This window comes from Phycodurus eques, chromosome 9, assembly GCF_024500275.1.
Source record: "Phycodurus eques isolate BA_2022a chromosome 9, UOR_Pequ_1.1, whole genome shotgun sequence".
Lineage (NCBI taxonomy): Eukaryota > Metazoa > Chordata > Actinopteri > Syngnathiformes > Syngnathidae > Phycodurus > Phycodurus eques.
Window position 1 is genome coordinate 21,783,818 of NC_084533.1, and position 17,396 is coordinate 21,801,213.

At 39.0% G+C, this 17,396-nt stretch overlaps 1 protein-coding gene across 1 annotated transcript; it reads left to right on the forward strand.

Moving 5' to 3' along the window:
* Positions 1-853: 853 nt before the first annotated feature.
* fibpa (fibroblast growth factor (acidic) intracellular binding protein a) lies at positions 854-15,438 on the forward strand. The gene is made up of 11 exons (XM_061686022.1): positions 854-1,181; positions 1,801-1,885; positions 3,022-3,220; positions 4,669-4,795; positions 4,999-5,099; positions 5,266-5,399; positions 8,731-8,839; positions 8,923-8,986; positions 9,668-9,754; positions 9,833-9,930; positions 13,351-15,438. Exons 2-11 carry the CDS (start codon positions 1,801-1,803, stop codon positions 13,418-13,420), a joined length of 1,074 nt encoding a protein of 357 aa, XP_061542006.1. The 5' UTR covers positions 854-1,181; the 3' UTR covers positions 13,421-15,438.
* Positions 15,439-17,396: the final 1,958 nt, after the last annotated feature.

The following is a 17,396-nucleotide window of genomic DNA, read 5'->3' on the forward strand; positions in this document are numbered from 1 at the left end:
TTTTTCGAGAACAAAATGTGTATTTCTTGAGATTATGGTGCTATTTTTATTTTCAGAGAAAGAACACGTGTTCTCCAGAATAAAAGGTGCAATCCTCACAAATCAGGAGGTGTCCTTGAAATTCACTTGTTAAAACATGACATTCTTCCCTTGTTAAAATATGACGTTGATATCATAATAGTCAAACTTGATTTTTCAGAAATACGACTTTATTCTCATAGGATTACGATTTTGTTTTTGAAAAGATTACAACCTTTTTCTTGTTAAAAAAAAGAGACTGATTGTTATAATTTTACAATCTATGTTCTTTTACTCCACCTTCTTCAACAAAACGGACCTATTTAGAGGACAAAGGAATAAAAGGTGCAACGTATGCCTTTATTTTGGTCAGATTATGATTTTTCCATCCCGACAAAACACGTCTTTGCTTTTGTAAAGATTATAACATTTTTTCCCAGTCAAAAAAACCCCATTTCATTTTCATAACATTACAACTTTTCCTTTTATCTTACCAAAAGGTGTATTTTTCTGTCTATCTAGCCGTGCATTTACTGTAACGTGTGCTCACAATTTACAGTGCGTAGTTTGTGCAAGCAGGATGAGTTTGAGCCCTCAGTCACAAACACATCCACAAACTATGAAAACGGATATGATAAACTCTCTGATAACTGTGTGGAACATAATTGCGCGGATGGAACATGACGAAAAAGATCGCGAGTCAACACGATTATGTAAAGTACTTTGCATTATGTAAGGAATTAATGAGCGATTTAGTGCTATATTTGTTACGCGGTAGGCGCATGACGTCATGACATGATCGTCGACGCGCAGCGTCATGACGTTTTGCGCAACACGTCCGGCGACGGCACGAACCGGGAAGTAGTCGCGTATGTCATCGCTGTTGTTGTTGACGCTTCTCCACAGCGTTATTCTCGTACATCCGCCCTATGTGAAACGTTTCTACCCTTAGGACTGTACCTTATTTCCTCACTATGCACTTTTAATTTGTTATCGCTTAGCTGTTTTGTGTGCGTTTACTGCTGTTTCTTCTTTCTTGACGCCGCTAACTAAGGTAGTGAGCAGCTAGCATGAGAGGCGAGCACGTAGCAGGCTAAGTGAAGCTAATTCACAAAGTCATGTCATTTGTTGGCTGACCGTCTTTGGGAGGAGACTAAAACAAGGTAACGTGTCAGTGGAACTAAACATCTAACTCTTTAAATGATTTAAGTCCCTAATGAATTCTTGTTGGTTTCACATATCGATCTATATACACATCGCTCTTATTTTTTTGTACTAAGCTATCTTTTCTTCCTTCAGTATTTTGTTTCTTTTAAAAAAAAAATATATATATATATATACAAAATATCCTTCAAAGTCAGGTGTTCCCTTCAGGGACAGTCTGAAATCATAGCTTTCCTCACACAATTGAGGGAACTGTCTTATGCCCGGTATACACATAAAGACAGTCGGCCTGTTTTTGTGCCGATTTTGCCACTTCCCCACAAAGGACGCCAAAAGTCAGACAATATTATGTTTTATGAGATGATTCTATAAGATTGTCCCTAGGTCTGATGTGTGTTACGAGTGAATTTCCCCCCCCTATTTTAGTGTCTGAAACAGATCAGCCTTTCCTTAGTTTTTTTTAGGTTAATTTAGCTGCTGCCCCCGCAACCTGACCTCGGATAAGCGAAAGAAAATGAATAGATAGATATGAATTCATCCATCCAATGTGATTCGGATTGCTACATTAGCCAAACTCAAACTTTGTTATGACTAATCTTCATGTTTGTGTCAAAGCAGATGGCCGTGGAGCTGGACGTGTTTGTGGGTAACACCACTATCATGGATGAGGAGGTTTATCAGCTCTGGTTGGATGGATATACAGGTAATGTATGCCAAACCATTAATTTTAAAAGAGACATATTTACTGCGTTATGTTTTTGTATGTTATGTATCTCTACGTTATGTATCTCAAAACTCACGATTATAAGTTCACACGAAGACAAACCTGCCATTTTTGTGACGTAAAGAGATAAAGTGGAGAGTGGCACAAGTGACGCTTAACATCACCAAGATGTGCGCATAAGAAGCGGTTCAAATGGTAAACTATATTAAATGTTAATTAATGCTCTTATCAATTAAAGTAAACGTGTTGAGATGATTCACTTATTTGGTCATTCTCAAGAAGGATCTTAAGACCTTTATATAGAATTTTCTCAAATTCAAACGTTTTAGTTGAAGATAAACAAATATTCAAAATCTTTGGCGGTAAATATTAGTAGGCTAACTTTATCTGTCACATAATTCTAACAGATTTCAAAATCAGGACAAAGTGGTCTAAATTACATAATGGTGGCAGTGGGTAAGTCATGACTATGTTTGCCTTAGGCCCCTAAATGAGTAGCTAGTTATGCCCTGATTAGAGCCAGCGCGACCGCTCGGCATGACAACCAAAGTGGGATTAACGGCTCGTGCATGGATGAAGAACGCAGCTAGCTAGCTGCGAGAACTAATATGACTTGCAAGATACATTGACCATTGACACTTCAAACGCTCATCGCGGTAATAAATATGGATGCCTAAATTCGGCACCAAGCGACATCGTGTCTTGTCTTCCCCGATGCGCCGGTCCCCGCAGTCGGGAAAGCCCGTGAGCCTTACTGCTCATAGCCAGCAGCGGCTGGACGGCGGACTGAAGCATTTTATGAAGCGGGTAAAAACTAAACCATTAACATCGTTCACACACGACAGAATGACCGCGCTTGCTTTCACTTTCACTTAGGAAGGGCTTTTGAATTTTAACGCAGGCAATTTTGATTTGCCAGTGTGGTAAACATGGGCAATATTCGCTTCGCTACATCCTGTTTGAATTAGCCATTGGCGAGGTGGTGAACGGGCAACATGAACCTTGCTACAGCTGTTACAAACATGAAAAATAAAATTTTCTATCGTCTATCCCCTTTAAATCTGAATCTGTTTTTTGAACAATTGGAAGTTAACAATATTAGTCCTCCTGAGCAGTAAATGATGCAGTGAAGGTCCGAATGGAGGCCGGAGCGCTGGACGAGTGCGAGGCAAGCGCAGACGTGCTGCTGAGTGACACCATGGACCAGTACCGAACTTTCCAGATGTGCGAGCGCCTGCTGCACAGTCCGTCCAAACTGGCCAATCAGCTGCTCTTCCAGATCCCGCCTCATCGACAAGCTATGCTTATAGAGAGGTGATGTGCTTTTCCTGTCTGAACACATTACTTTTATGATTAATAAGTACAGTGTGATTTGTTTCTATGACGTTTACTAGTCAACAATTACTGTGGAACGTCAAAAGTGAACCCGCACAATCAAGCGGTGATTTGGGAAAAATTACACACAAAAAAAAGTACACAAATCTACAGTCAATATATCTATGAAAAACACTTCCAGGCCATAAATATAAAGCAATCCAATGAAAAATCGATAAGGACAAATGGAGAAAATCTGCATCCCGCTATAATAGTTTATAATTCCCTATAGATGACACAAGATGGCCGAAAAGCACTACTTTTCAATTTAAAAGGACGCTAGCCTTTGTAAATGAAGCTCCTCTCCACAGTTCAACATACTGCAGTATGAGCGCTAAATGTGAAAATTGAACTGTATCATATTCAAGCATAAATAAATATAAATCTTGTTTTGTTATAAGCAGACATCCATGTAAAGTAGACAGCTCTCCTTGCTCACATGCATGGCATTGCATTAATTGCAAAATTTTGGCTCACTATTAGACAAGGCTATGGGTTGACTAAATAAAGCCACTTCCCTCACTTCAACATAGTTCCTTGACACCAAGATTCCACCAGATGCCTCCAAAGCAATATTTATATATTAAACTTGGTTTTGGCCAGTCCACTATCTTGATACTAACGTATTATGCGAAACGCCATAGATGGGCCAACGAAGTGGCTACCCACAATATTGCGGCAAAATGCTACATGAAGGTCTTCAACTCACACAGTTCCTTGGCACCAAGAGGTCAAAAGATGGCGCCGATTTAGTACTTTTACCTTAGACATGCCTTTGGCCTGAGCACAAAATCAGGGAACAGGTAACAGGTGATTTTCTTTCAGCAAAGAGTATGGGATAGCTTCCCAAAAATAATCCGCGAATGTGAGGTTCACTGTGTTTTGATCTTCCTGCGCTGCACCCCTTTTTGATGGTGCTCCTTCTTTTGGACAAAGTGTCACAAAAACCCTAAGAAAAAGGAAAACATTCAAAGTTTTGTGAACTTTTAGATGCCAGGGGTCCTCAACGTTTCGAGGTAATTAATGCCACAGCGTAAAAATATGTGATCACATGTATGTCACAAGAAGATGATAGGCCCTGGTGCGTTACATCTTGCATACAAATTACAAATTTGGGTTACGTCTGCGCCATAGGAACGGAATTGCCTCATAAATCAAGGAGCTCTTTTATCATTTTTCAAAAAATGAGGTTGAATTAAAAAAAAACAAAAAAACTTTTGGGTGTTAACCTTCCACTGTATGTATTGAATTGAGCCTAATTTATGAGCATGAACTGTTTTGTTCTGAAGATGTCATGCATTGGCCTACATTATTTAGTGAGTGCCACTTTGTTCCCTTGATGTGGTTCAGTCTAACTTGAGTGTCTCTTATTTGTTTCCTAATTTAAGATACTACGACTTTGATGATGCGTTTGTTCGTGAAGTCCTGGGCAAGAAACTCTCAAAAGGAACAAAGAAGGACTTAGATGACATCAGCATCAAGACGGGCGTGACCCTGAAAAGCTGCAGACGACAGGTAAAATGCAGCTCTCATGGAGGACATTTGCTCTGCTGCGACTTTTTTGTTGAACAATAATACAATTCCATGGCTTTTACAATGTCCCTCAAATTATGAGGGACATTAATATAATATTAATTATTAAACTTTCTTCTATCAAAATACACAATATGAGCACTTTTGAAATGTAAATTTTTCATACATTTTGTTTTAAATTTCAGTTTGACAACTTCAAGCGTGTTTTTAAAGTAGTGGAAGAACTGAAGGGACCCCTAGTAGAGAACATACGTCAGCATTTCCTGCTCTCTGACAAGCTTGGAAGGTAACGAGCCTCCTTTAAGCCTTGACTTTACGAACCGAAACATTGCTAATGTTTCTTTTCTGCCTGGTTGCACAGCACTGTGATGTTTTTAACTAACTCCAGTTATCCAGGATACTGGCGCCAAGGAAAACAATGGCAAGCTAACTGTTTTCTTGGCGCATTTCAGGGATTACGCGGCCATTGTGTTCTTTGCCAACAATCGCTTTGAGACGGGGAAGAGAAAGCTGCAGTATCTCACGTTCCAGGACTTTGCTTTCTGCGCTGGGCAGCTTATCAACAACTGGACAGTTGGAGCTGTTGGTGAGAGATTGACTTTGTTTGCTCGAAATGAAAGTGGTCCCTGGATTTACGTGAGACTGCATAATGTTATTTGGGCATTATCATTAGCTGTCTTTAAACACAGATCCAGGACAAACTAAATTCTGAAATGTGAGACTGTACAAAATTCTACAATTGAAACCAGAAGTTTACGTTCACACACACTTTTTTTTCTCACTGTCTAACATGAAATCAGACTAACATCTTCTTGTTTTAGGTCAATTAGGATTACCAAAATAATTTCTATTTGCTAAATGGCAGAATAATGAGACAAGGACAATTTTTCATGACTGTCTTCAAAGTCAGACGTTTAGAAAGATCACTGGGGCTTTAAACAATTTGAAAAAAAACAACTGATGATGTTATGTCTTTGGAAGCTTTTGATAAGTTTATTGACAACATTTGAGTTAATTAGAGACACATCTATGAAGGCTCTTCTGGAACACTGCTTCTTTGTGTAACATAATGGAAATAAAGTCAAGATATCAGGAAGGGAATTGTGGGCTTGCACAAGTCTGGTTCATCCTTGGGTGCCATTCCCAGTTGCCTGAAAAGGCCACATTCATCTGTTCAAACACACGCAAATATAAACACCATGGGAATGTCCAGCCATCACAGGAAGGAGACGGCTTCGGTGTCCCAGTGATGAACATGCTGTGGTACGAAATGTGCATAGCAACCCAGGAACAAAAGCAAAAGGCCTTGTGAAGATGCTGCCTGAAGCTGGTAGGAGTGTATCATTATCCACTGTTGAAACGAGTAGTGTACCAACATGGGCTGAAAGCCCACCCTGCCAGGAAGAAGTCAATGAAAAATAAACATAAAAAAAAACATATTGCCGTTTGAAAATGCACGCAGGGACAAATATCTTAATATTTGGAAACATTTCCTGTCTACTAAAACTAAACTAAGCAGCTAAAATTAAACTGTTTGGCCATAAGGAGCATTGTTGCGTTTGTACGAAAAAAGGGAAGCTTGCAAGCCTGAGAACGGGTTGCAGCACCATGTTGTGGGGTTGTTTTGCTCCAGGAGGGACTGGCGCACATCACAAAATAGATGTCATCATGAGGAAAGAATATGAAATACGAAGAAACAGAATGAAGAAACATTTGAAGACATCAGCCAGGGAGTTAAAGCTTTGCTGCAAATGGGTCTTCCAAATGGACAATGACCCGAAGCATACTGCCAAACTGGTAACAAAGTGGCTTAAGGATAACAAAGTCAATGTTTTGGAGTCGCCATCGTCAGGAGGAATGAGCCAAGGTCCCTGCCAACTATTGTGAGAAGCTTGTGGAAGGATATTTAAAACGTTTAAAGGCAATGGTACGAAATACTAATGAAATGTGTATAAACTTCTGGCTTTGAAGAAAGTCACTTAAAATTGTCGAAAACAAACCACCTCTCATTCTGAGATTTAGCAGAGACAAATAATTTTGGTCATCCTAGTTGACCTATCTGATTTCATGTCAGAGTGAGAAAAAAAGCAAGTCTTTTTATGTAGTTTATATAAACCTCTGGTTTCAACTGTATATACAGTGCCAGGAATAAGTATTTGCTCCCTTCTTCCCTTCTCAAATTTTGTTTTGCATAGTTTCCCCATTTAAATGTTAAAGATCATCAAACTAATGTACCGGTAAATAGCAGACAAAAGATAATCCAAGAAAACATAAAATACAGTTTTCAAATGGTGATTTTGTTTATTAAGGGAAAAAAAAAAAAAAAAACTATTCAAAGCTACCTTGCCCTGTGTGAAAAAGTATCGGCCCCTGAATCCTTATAACTGGTTGGGCCACCCTCAGCAGCAACAACTGTAATCGAGTGTTTTCTTTCACTGACAATGAGTCTTTCACATCTCAGTGGAGATTGGCCCACTCTTCTTTGCAAAATTGTTTTAACTCACCAACACCAGAGGGTTTTTAAGCATGAACGGCCTTTTTAAGGTCACGCCACAGAATTTCAAGCAGATTCAAGTCCGGACTTTGACTAGGCCATCCCAAAACCTTCCTTTTTTTTTTTTTTTTTTTTTAATAAATAAAAGGTATTCAGAAGTTGACTTGCTGGTGTGTTTTGGATCGTTGTCCTGCTGCAGAGCTCAAGTGCGCTTCGGCGTGAGGTCACGAACATTCTCCTTGAGGATTTTCTGTTACAGAGCAGAATTCATGGTTCCATCATTCACAGCAAGTCATCCAGGTTCTGAAGGTGTAAAGTAGCCATGTTTGACTGCTGATATGAAAATATTTGTTACATTTACACCAAATGTAATGAGACGCACACCTTACAAAAAGACGAGACGAAATAGCTTTCGTCACGTCAGTCCATACAATATTTATTTCTTTATTTTTTGCAAAAATAAGACGAGCCTTTTTCTTTTTGGTCAGCCTTGGAGCTCTGCCATGGATGCCATTTTTGCCCAGTCTCTTCCTTATTGTTTAGTCATGAACACTGACCTTGACTGAGGTAAGTGAGTCATGTGGTTCTTTAAATGTTGTCCTGGGTTCCTTTGTGACATCCTGAATGAGTCATCGCTTTGCTCTTGGGGTAATTTTTGTAGGCTGGTCATTCCTGGGAAGGTTCACCACTGTTCCATGTTTCTCCATTTGTGGATAATGGGTTAGGGTTAAGTTGGTTAACTGCGGTTCACTGGAATCCTAAAGCTTTAGAAATGGCTTTGTAACCCTTTACAGACTGATAGATGTCAATTTATTTCTTGTCTGTTCTTGAATTTCTTTGGATTGTGGCTTTTTTAAAATTTATTTTTATTTTTTAAGACCTTTTGGCCAACTTCATTTTGTCAAACCGGTTCTATTAATCTCTTTATGTAATTTATTGATTGAAAAGGTTTGGATAATCAGGCTTGGGTGTAGTCAGTGAAAATGAACCAAAGAATGTGGTTAGCCACAGTTAATTCATGATTTAACAAGGGTTGCTGTTACTTTTTCCACACAGGGCTAAGTAGCTTTGAATAGTTCCCCCCCCCAAAAGATAAAATCCTTTAAAAAAATGCGTTTTAATGTTTACTTAACCTCTTTTGCACTACCCGAGGAGTACCTCCACCTTTTGACCACCGGAGGTCGCTAGGAGCCCCTAGAAATAAGCTAAGCATCACGCCTCCAAAGCTAAGAAGAAATTTGATTGGAGAGAATTTTGAACAGGAGTAACAATGTTTTAAAAATATACCTATCTTGAAAACGAACGGTTATTTGACTTATTGTAAATAATTAAATACATTATTAGTATTATTTTAGATATTAAATAGTTGGTGAATTGTAATTAAATTAATTATAAATGATAAAAATACACTTTCTCATTCTAGATAACATGGTGGAAGACATGGATGTGGATCTAGACAAAGAATTTCTCCAAGAGCTGAAAGAACTAAAGATTTTAATCTCCGACAAGGATCTGCTGGATCAACACAAAAGGTCTAACACACTCACACAACACACACTTACAGTGAATACAAAGTCCAAGTGCACAGACCTCATATTCTCTTCTTTGTCTGCAGTCTTGTCTGCACAGCCCTCAGGGGGAAGACTAAAGCTTTTCCTGAAATGGAGGCCAATTTCAAGGTGAAAAATGTAACATTAAAAAAAAAAATCTTATTATTTCGTGCGTGTGTGCTAATGAAAATTAAAACCATGTTTCCTCCAAGCATTACAGTACAGCACAGTGCTCGTCCGCATATTCACGAATGACTACTTGCGATTTCACTTATTCTTATCCTATGCTATTTGCTAAAAAAAACTAAATTTTTCCTTTGGTGCCATCTTATGGCATCTCGGTGCCAAGGAACTATGTCAGGCTAAATTGAGGAGCTTCATGTGGTGCTTTGCTGGCATTCCGTTAGCCTGTCTATAGCATTTTTTTTTTTTTTTGTTAGCATTAATCTAGCGGCTATTCGTTATGCGAAATTATAAGGTTTGGTTGAACATTTTGGTGTTGGTCAGTTTTACAGTAAATTCCAACTGGGAGTGACAAACAGCCTGAAGCAATCACGCTTTGCCTCTTTTGTAAGGAGTGTGACAATTACTCTTAGATTTTCGCTATTCATGTCTGGGCTTATTACCAAGCACTAGTTCCGTTCATCACTGAACGGTTGTCAACATTAACAAGGTTTTTGTCTTCATTTTATTATTTTTGTGTCACTTGACTGTATTTCTCTCTAAGGTTTTGCTCCAATTACAAATATTTTGACCCGGGGAACCCTTGGCGTTTCAGCTCTGCAAATGAATTATTTTTCTTCTCTGCAGAATCTTTCCAGAGGCCTTGTAAACATCGCAGCCAAGTTAACCAACACGAAAGATGTCCGTGATTTCTTCATCGACCTCGTGGAGAAGGTGTGTAGTTTTTTCCAAGGCCGGACAAAAGCAGGCCAGAATCCGCCTAATGTAACACCTCTTCCCTTTCTCTCTCAGTTTATCGAGCCGTGTCGCTCGGACCGATGGACAGCAGCGGACACGAGGCTCTACCTGACTCACTATACCAATTCTGCACACATACTGGACACTTTCAAGTGAGTTTAATGGAATATGTTCCAGACCCACAGTGCTATAGAGAGACTATATAAAATACAATTTTTAAAATAGTTCTACCCCTTCCACACGCTTTATAGAGATTTAAACATATAGAAAAAATGAATTTTAAAGTATTACTTAGTAGTACAGTGGAACCTCGGGTTACGAACATATAGAAATTTCTCTGGTATAATATGCATCCCACCTCCAAAATTTGTAAAATCTTAATAGAGTGTATTATCTATCGGTATAAGGAAATTAAAATAATTTGTTCACGTTGTATAGACATAGACTTTTATGTAAAAGTTCTGAAATAGGTGTATTTTTATTCCAATATGAAATGTATTGTCTAATGTTACAGATATATATGTAATATGGTAGATTTTCACTGCTCACCCGAGAATCATGACGTCCTGCCATTCATTTCATATCTGTTGCTCCTGCGTTTTGACAGTACTGGATTAGCGTCGTGTTTACGAGATGGCAGATTTACAGTGTTTCTTGGACTACCACTTCACAGAGCACATCTCCACAGTTAAAAAATGTTGAGTAAAAGAACACCTTATTCGGAAAAACACACAGAAGTCAACCGGAAGTCTGGCACAGCAAAAACTAAAATGTGTAAGACATTAATCGGCCCTTAGTTCCGTAGAGAAATTACAGTGGAGGAAATAATTATTTGATCCCGCACAGATTTTGTACGTTTACCCACTGACAAAGACATGAACGGTCTATTTAATGGTAGGTGTACTTTAGCAGGTAGAGACAGAATATCTAGAAAATCTAGAAAAATCAGATAAAACAAAATATTCAAATAAGGCTGTCATTATCGAATGTTTTTAGAATCGATTATCCTATAGCCATTTTGCCGAGTACACGATTAATCGCCCCCCCTACGAACTTTGACTACTAACGTGCATTTTATTTTCATTAATGATAGTTGGACTACTATCCTTAAAGTGCATATATTGGTACTCAGTGTATGGTATAAAGAATACAGAATTAGAGACAACAAAATCGGCCTTTACTAAACGGCTAGCAATCGTGATTAGCATCAGCGTGCTAGTGATTGATTACCATTTTAGGGGGAAAACCCCACCCCAAAAAACCGCTAACTACCATTCTGCTCACTCATACATCATGTTATATGTACATTACACATATAATAGTGTCTTAAAAATCACTTACAGACGCTTTGTTGGCATTTTTGGCAATGTTTTTCACGAGTCCAACTGTGCGTCCATCTTCAACAAATGTCCGTGCAGTAAACATGGACATGGGCCAAATGGTTCCGAGCAGCGCAAATATGCTTTTATCAGTATTTTTTATTGCGTCGACCAATTTTTGTGGTCGACTTAGCCCCCAAATGTTTTCACAGTCCTATATTCAAATTATTTTTCAATTCATTGAGTGAAATAAGTATATAAACCTCTATCAAAAGGGTCATGACTTAGTACTTAGTGGGGAACCGCTGGTCGGCAAGTACAGAGGTCAGCCGTTTCTTGTAGTTGATCAACAGGTTTGCACATAGCTCAGGAGAAATTTTGGACCACTCCTCTTTGCAGATCCTCTCCAAATCCTTAAGGTTCCCAGATTTTCTATGGGATTTAAGTCTGGAGACTGGCGAGGCCACTCCATGACCTTCATGTGCGTCTTCTTTAGCCACTCTTTTGTTGCCTTGGCTGTGTGCTTTGGGTCACTGTTGTGCTGGAAGACCTATCCATGACCCATTTGAAGTTAACTGGCTGAGAGAAGGAGGTTGTCACCCAAGATTTCACGGTACAAGGCCCCATCCATCTTTCCCTCGATGCGGTGAATTTGACCTGTCCCCTTTGCAAAGAAACTCCCACCAAGCAAAACATAACGCTTCCACTCCATGCTTGACGGTGGGGGTGGTGTTCTGTCTCTCTGTTAAAATAAACCTACCATTAAAATAAACATGACATTAAAATTATTTACCGCTCATGTCATGTCAGTGGGTAAACTGACAAAATCAGTGTGGGATAAAATAATGATTTCCTCCCACTTTCATTCCAATACGATATCTCTATTGTTATAAATGTATATGTAACACAGTAAATTTTTGCTGCTCACCCGGGAATCATGACATCCTCGTGGGTGGCGCCTTATCATATCATATCATATCATATCATATCATATCATATCATATCATATCATATCATATCATATCATATCATATCATATCTGTCCGGATGGACTTCAAGGTCATAGACCTTCATGCGCAGCATGCGTTGCGTTATGTTGTTCAACCATACTGTGTGTACTCGGCCTGACGAAGTCCGCTAGCTTAAGGCTAGCATATAATGCGAAATGCCATAGACAGGTTAACCGAAATAAGCATTAAAGTTGCGGTACTTACACACCTTCAAACAACTGCTACGTCACACAAATGGTGCAGCAACGCATACAACTAAAGAGTATTAAACCTTGTATGTTTAAACAGCAAAATGTTTAACCAAACAATAAAGTACAATATTACTCACAAACATATATTCTCTGCCTAGTAGGGACATTGTCTGCCTCTTTTTCATGCTCTTAATTATGCTGCATCTGCATCCAGTAGAGCTCAGTGCTTGCTGGGATGTTGTGGAACAGTGTGGTACTACACTGAAGGCGCGTAACTCTAAATTGCAACTTGCTTATTTACACTCTAAATCCACAAAAAATGATTGCTTAAAAATTCACGATAAAGCAGGGGATGCGGAAGATGAACCGTGATTTAGTGGGGGTTCATTGTACTAGTGTGGCAGCGGGCCCACCAGGCTTGCCTTTAACTTCTCCCAGGCGGCCCACCGTTAAAACAGACTACATTGGGAAAACTAAACAGAGTCAGATAAACACTTGCCATTTGGCACTCTCCCATCAAGTTGTGCGTCACCCTGTCTCATCCTTCATTCCTTAAAATGCTTCCAGTGGAAGCTTGAAGGTTGTCAGTTCTGGAACGCTTCTTAAAACACGCTCAAAGTTATTAAAAGACAGTTTTTGAAGTATTCCTTAGCACCTGTTCTCACTCGCTTGCTGTCATGAAATGAATGACTATTTTATTAAATTCCTTTGAGGAAATGAAAGGAAGACTCGCTCACACAGTTCTCAAAATAAGAGGAGAAGCGTACTTGCTTCAAGCTGTTCATTTGTCACTCACAGTTGGAAGTTTACTGTAAAACTGACACATAAAACAAAACGGGATCCAACATTGTATATTTAAACACAAAAATGTTCAACCTAACACTATAATAACGAAAGTCCACTATCTTAATGCTAACACAAGACGTAGACAGGCTAATTAATTCTAAACCTTCTCCTACTATAATCTAACTTTTTCTTGAGTTTTTTTATTTACGTTGATTCTCGTGTGTGTGTCTCTCTCTCTGTCTCTCTCTCTCTCGCCTGCATCTCAGACATCAAGTTGTGTGGGACAGATACATGGGCGTCATAAAAAGCTGCATCTTCAAAATGTATCACGACTGAGCTGCTTTTTCATCCACGACCACATTTTTCTCCGCTGCTAGCCCAAGCTGTTATCTTAACACTCCCCCTACCGTGTTTGAGTTTTTATACCATAGCCTTGATATCCACCTTAAGGTCCTTGTACTAGTACCCTTTTTGTCGCTGACAAGTAAGACAATTTGGTGCACGAGTAGAACGACTGTCTTACTATTAATATTGCTTGCATCACTATTCCCGCTTTTGACCACTAGTGCCACTGAGTACAACCTTATGCTAATAGCCTTGGCATTGAATAAATTACCATTTATTCAATGTCAACGGTATCCACCTTAAGGTCCATGGACTAGTACGGTCTTTCTCTTCACTAGTATGACAGTTTAGCGTACTAGTAAAACAACTGTGTTTTAGTAGCAACGTTTTTTTCCACTACTAGTGCCACTTTTGATATACTAGTACTCAATTAAACCTTCCTGGTAAACTACTGTTCTGTACTGGTATACTATAGTATAGCATACTAGTAGGACAACTACATGTACTTGTGAGGCAAAAGTGTGCACTACTTGAAGAAACTAGATCTTAAACTGTAGAATCTTCTGTCACTAGTAGTAATCATAGTACACCATTGTCAACTAGTGCAGTTTTGCCTCAATAGCAACATGTACAGTGCCTTGCAAAAGTATTCACCTCTTTGGTTTTTTTACCCATTTTGTTCCATTACAATCTCATGTTTCAATAATTTCTTTATCTGAACTTTATTGTATACGTCTGCACAAAATAGTCAAAGTTTTGAAGCGAAATGAGAAAAACGTTTAAAAATATTTTTCAAGAATAGAAGAAACTTAAAATTGGCATGTGCATAAACTATTAAGGTTTGTACTTTGTAGAGCCATTGTTTGCGGCAATCATGGCTGCATGTTTTTTGTCAAATGTTTCTTAGTTTATTTAACCTTTATTTATCCACTTAAGGCAACTGAGAACAGATTTGCATTTGCAATGCCGACCTGACTGCAAACAACAGAGTTAAACAACGCAAAATAAAAGCAAATACATATACAACGAATTATACAATGTGACATAGGTACATACAGTGCTGTGAAAAAGTATTGGCCCCCCTCTCAAATTCTTATATTTTTGCATAGTTTCCCCACTTTAAGTTCAGCAAACAAATGTAAATATTAGAGAAATATAACCCAAGTGAACTTAAAATGCTGTTTTTAAATGGTGCTTTCATTTATTAAGGAAAAAAAAAACTTGAGTTACCTGGCCCTGTGTGAAAAAGGAATTACCCTCCTTGTTAATTCATGAATTGTGGCAGGTGAACGAGTGGCAGATCCTGAGATGACTGGAAGCACAGTTACGAGGTACTAGAACACGGCACATGTAGACCCGCTTTTTGGTCAAACACTGCGTGATGGACGCCCCGTCAAACTGGCGCATGGTGACACCGCCCAATGGCCTCTACAAGTCCTGGTAGTTGTACCCAGACATCGCCGACATCACGGGATCCGTTTTTGACTGCCACTTTCTTTCCTGGGAGGCACCAAGTTGATAGTGTCCGTTGTAGAAGTGTGGATGGCAACCTTGACATTCATTCCACTCTGAAACTTAAAATTCAGATTGAAATATCATTAAAATTAGAGGTTGTAATATAACAGAATAGGTAAAGAAAAAAAAAAAGAACTAAGAGGGTGAATACTTTTGCAAGGCACTGTAGTTCTCCTACTAGTGAGTACAATAAGATGGGTATCAAGGATGTTAAATATTGCATACTAGTAGACCAAAGGTGGCATTGGTAGCAGAAAGAAATCTATATGTAATGTTCCATTAGTGTGCCCTAGTCCACTTCTAGTGCTTTGAATTGTCTTCGTGAGGACAAAGAGCATACCAGTACATAGACCTTAAGATGGATCAATGTCTTTCCACACCCTCGCTTTCTTTTTTGTCAAAGCCCCCAACCCTTAATCATTGCTTCAAGCCTCCAAACTGCTCCTCTAGCTGTCTTTCTATTCACTTTGTAAATAAAAGTGCATTTACATCAAGATGTCCTTGTGTTTTATGTTATTGCTCCGAGTAGTGCCCGTGTTGTATTTCAGCTGCCTTATAAAAACATGATAACATTATTAAATCAGTCCATGGAGCAAAATTTAAGGACTTTGCTGGATGGAGATGAGAGCACGAAAGTAATTTAAAGCATACTTAAACAAGTAAATGTGACAGAAGATTAAGACATTCTGCTCCATTTAAATTCTGAGAATTTGTTGGATGTTTGTGTGCGTGTGTGTGGTCAGGGAAACAAGGGAGTATGCGGGGGCGGGGGGTCGCACAGTTGGTCCACATGGGGGTTGACAGTGTGATTTTTAGCAAGATCCTCCTGTAATGACAGCTGCCACCAGCCACAAACACACACATTGTAAAGACACCACCAAGCAGGTGTTGTCATTTTGGCAACACAAACAATCCTGTCGCTAATATAACGTCATTTAAAGCCCTCTGGCTTCTATGTTGACCATTTGGGTCCACCTCGCTTCCTTTTGTTTCAAAACAAGCTTACCTGCTTTAATGCAAATGTAATACAACTTTTAATTGGTGGGGATTTATTGTCCGGTTTTGTCATTTATAACTTCAGCTCTTTAAATACTCTCTTAATTGTCACATTTTGACCAATTGAAACCTATGTAAACTATTTTTTGAAAATTCCTTATTTACTGGATTGAATCATACAATTGAGATCAAATGGATTTCATTTGGGACTGTAAATGTTGTTTTTCTTAAGTTTTCTACCAGATGACATAATATATAAATTTTTGGACAAGGGAGCAGTTTCATGTAATATTGTTAGTTTCCATTTTCAATACCGCTTATCGTGTTCATGGTCACGGGGTGCTGGAGCCTATCCCAGCTGACTTCGGGTGTAAGGTGGACTACAACCTGAACCGGTCGCCAGTCAGTCACAGGGCACACATAGAGACAGACAACCATTCGCACTCACATTCGTATTGCAACTGAGCCGGAACTGGAACCACACTGCCTGCGTCGAAGTCAGGCAAATGTACCACACTAAACCATCAGGGATCCATGGAGAATAATGACATTTTAATTTAAAAAGTGGAAGCTCTCTCTGCTTGCTCAAGGAAGACTGGACTATTAGCAATATTAGAAAATAATGATTGTACACCACTCAGAATACAGGGACCCCTGCTGTTTGCGGCGGATAGGGGCCGAGCCGTGCTGCGAATCGCTAAATTCCACAAATAATTGTTGCACCTTCCTTTTGTGATTATGTATAGGTGCCACAAGATGGAAGTAAACACTTGAAACGGAGAGGATCATAGCGCATCAACACCATGCATCTAGCATGTACACAATCATGAACCCTTGTTGCATAAATGAATGTAGTCAGTTGTTCATTTAAACAAACCACCTTCACATTAGCATTGTCAATGGTTTTAGCTAGCATACTAGCCTAAATAACATGTTAGCACAAACTGACATGACATCACACATGGGTAAACAAATGTGCGGACTAGCACTTTAAACAAGTGGATATTACGTCTTTAAAAAACATGTTTTGGCATTTACACGCAATAATAAATGTTGGCAAAGTAGACTACACCGACTATTAATAACTTCATAGCAATGGAATCAAAAACACTTTCAGTCTCACTTTGACTGTGCACAAGGTGCATTCGAAGACTGGCAACAACACAGGACATCTCAAACGTAGACAAAAAAAACCCCGTCATCAACGAATTACACTTAACCACAACACCAAGATTCCACCAAATGGCGGCAGGTGTTAATATACGAATTTGTGAATGACAAAACGTGAATATGCAATAATAATAAAAAAATATTTTGTAGGTTGTTTTCGTACGTGCTCATTGTGCAAACAAACTAATTTGAATGGGTTAAAAAAATAAATAAATTACATTTTCCAGTGATTCTCAAAGTGCGGTTAGGGTACCACTACTGGTACGTGAGCTTCCTTCAGTACTAT

Coding starts and splice junctions, on each gene's coding strand:
- fibpa (XM_061686022.1), top strand. CDS start 1,801: ATGGCCGTGGAGCTGGACGTGTTTGTGGGTAACACCACTATCATGGAT. Junction 3,221..4,668: donor CAAGCTATGCTTATAGAGAG/GTGATGTGCTTT, acceptor TCCTAATTTAAG/ATACTACGACTTTGATGATG. Junction 5,100..5,265: donor CTCTCTGACAAGCTTGGAAG/GTAACGAGCCTC, acceptor GGCGCATTTCAG/GGATTACGCGGCCATTGTGT.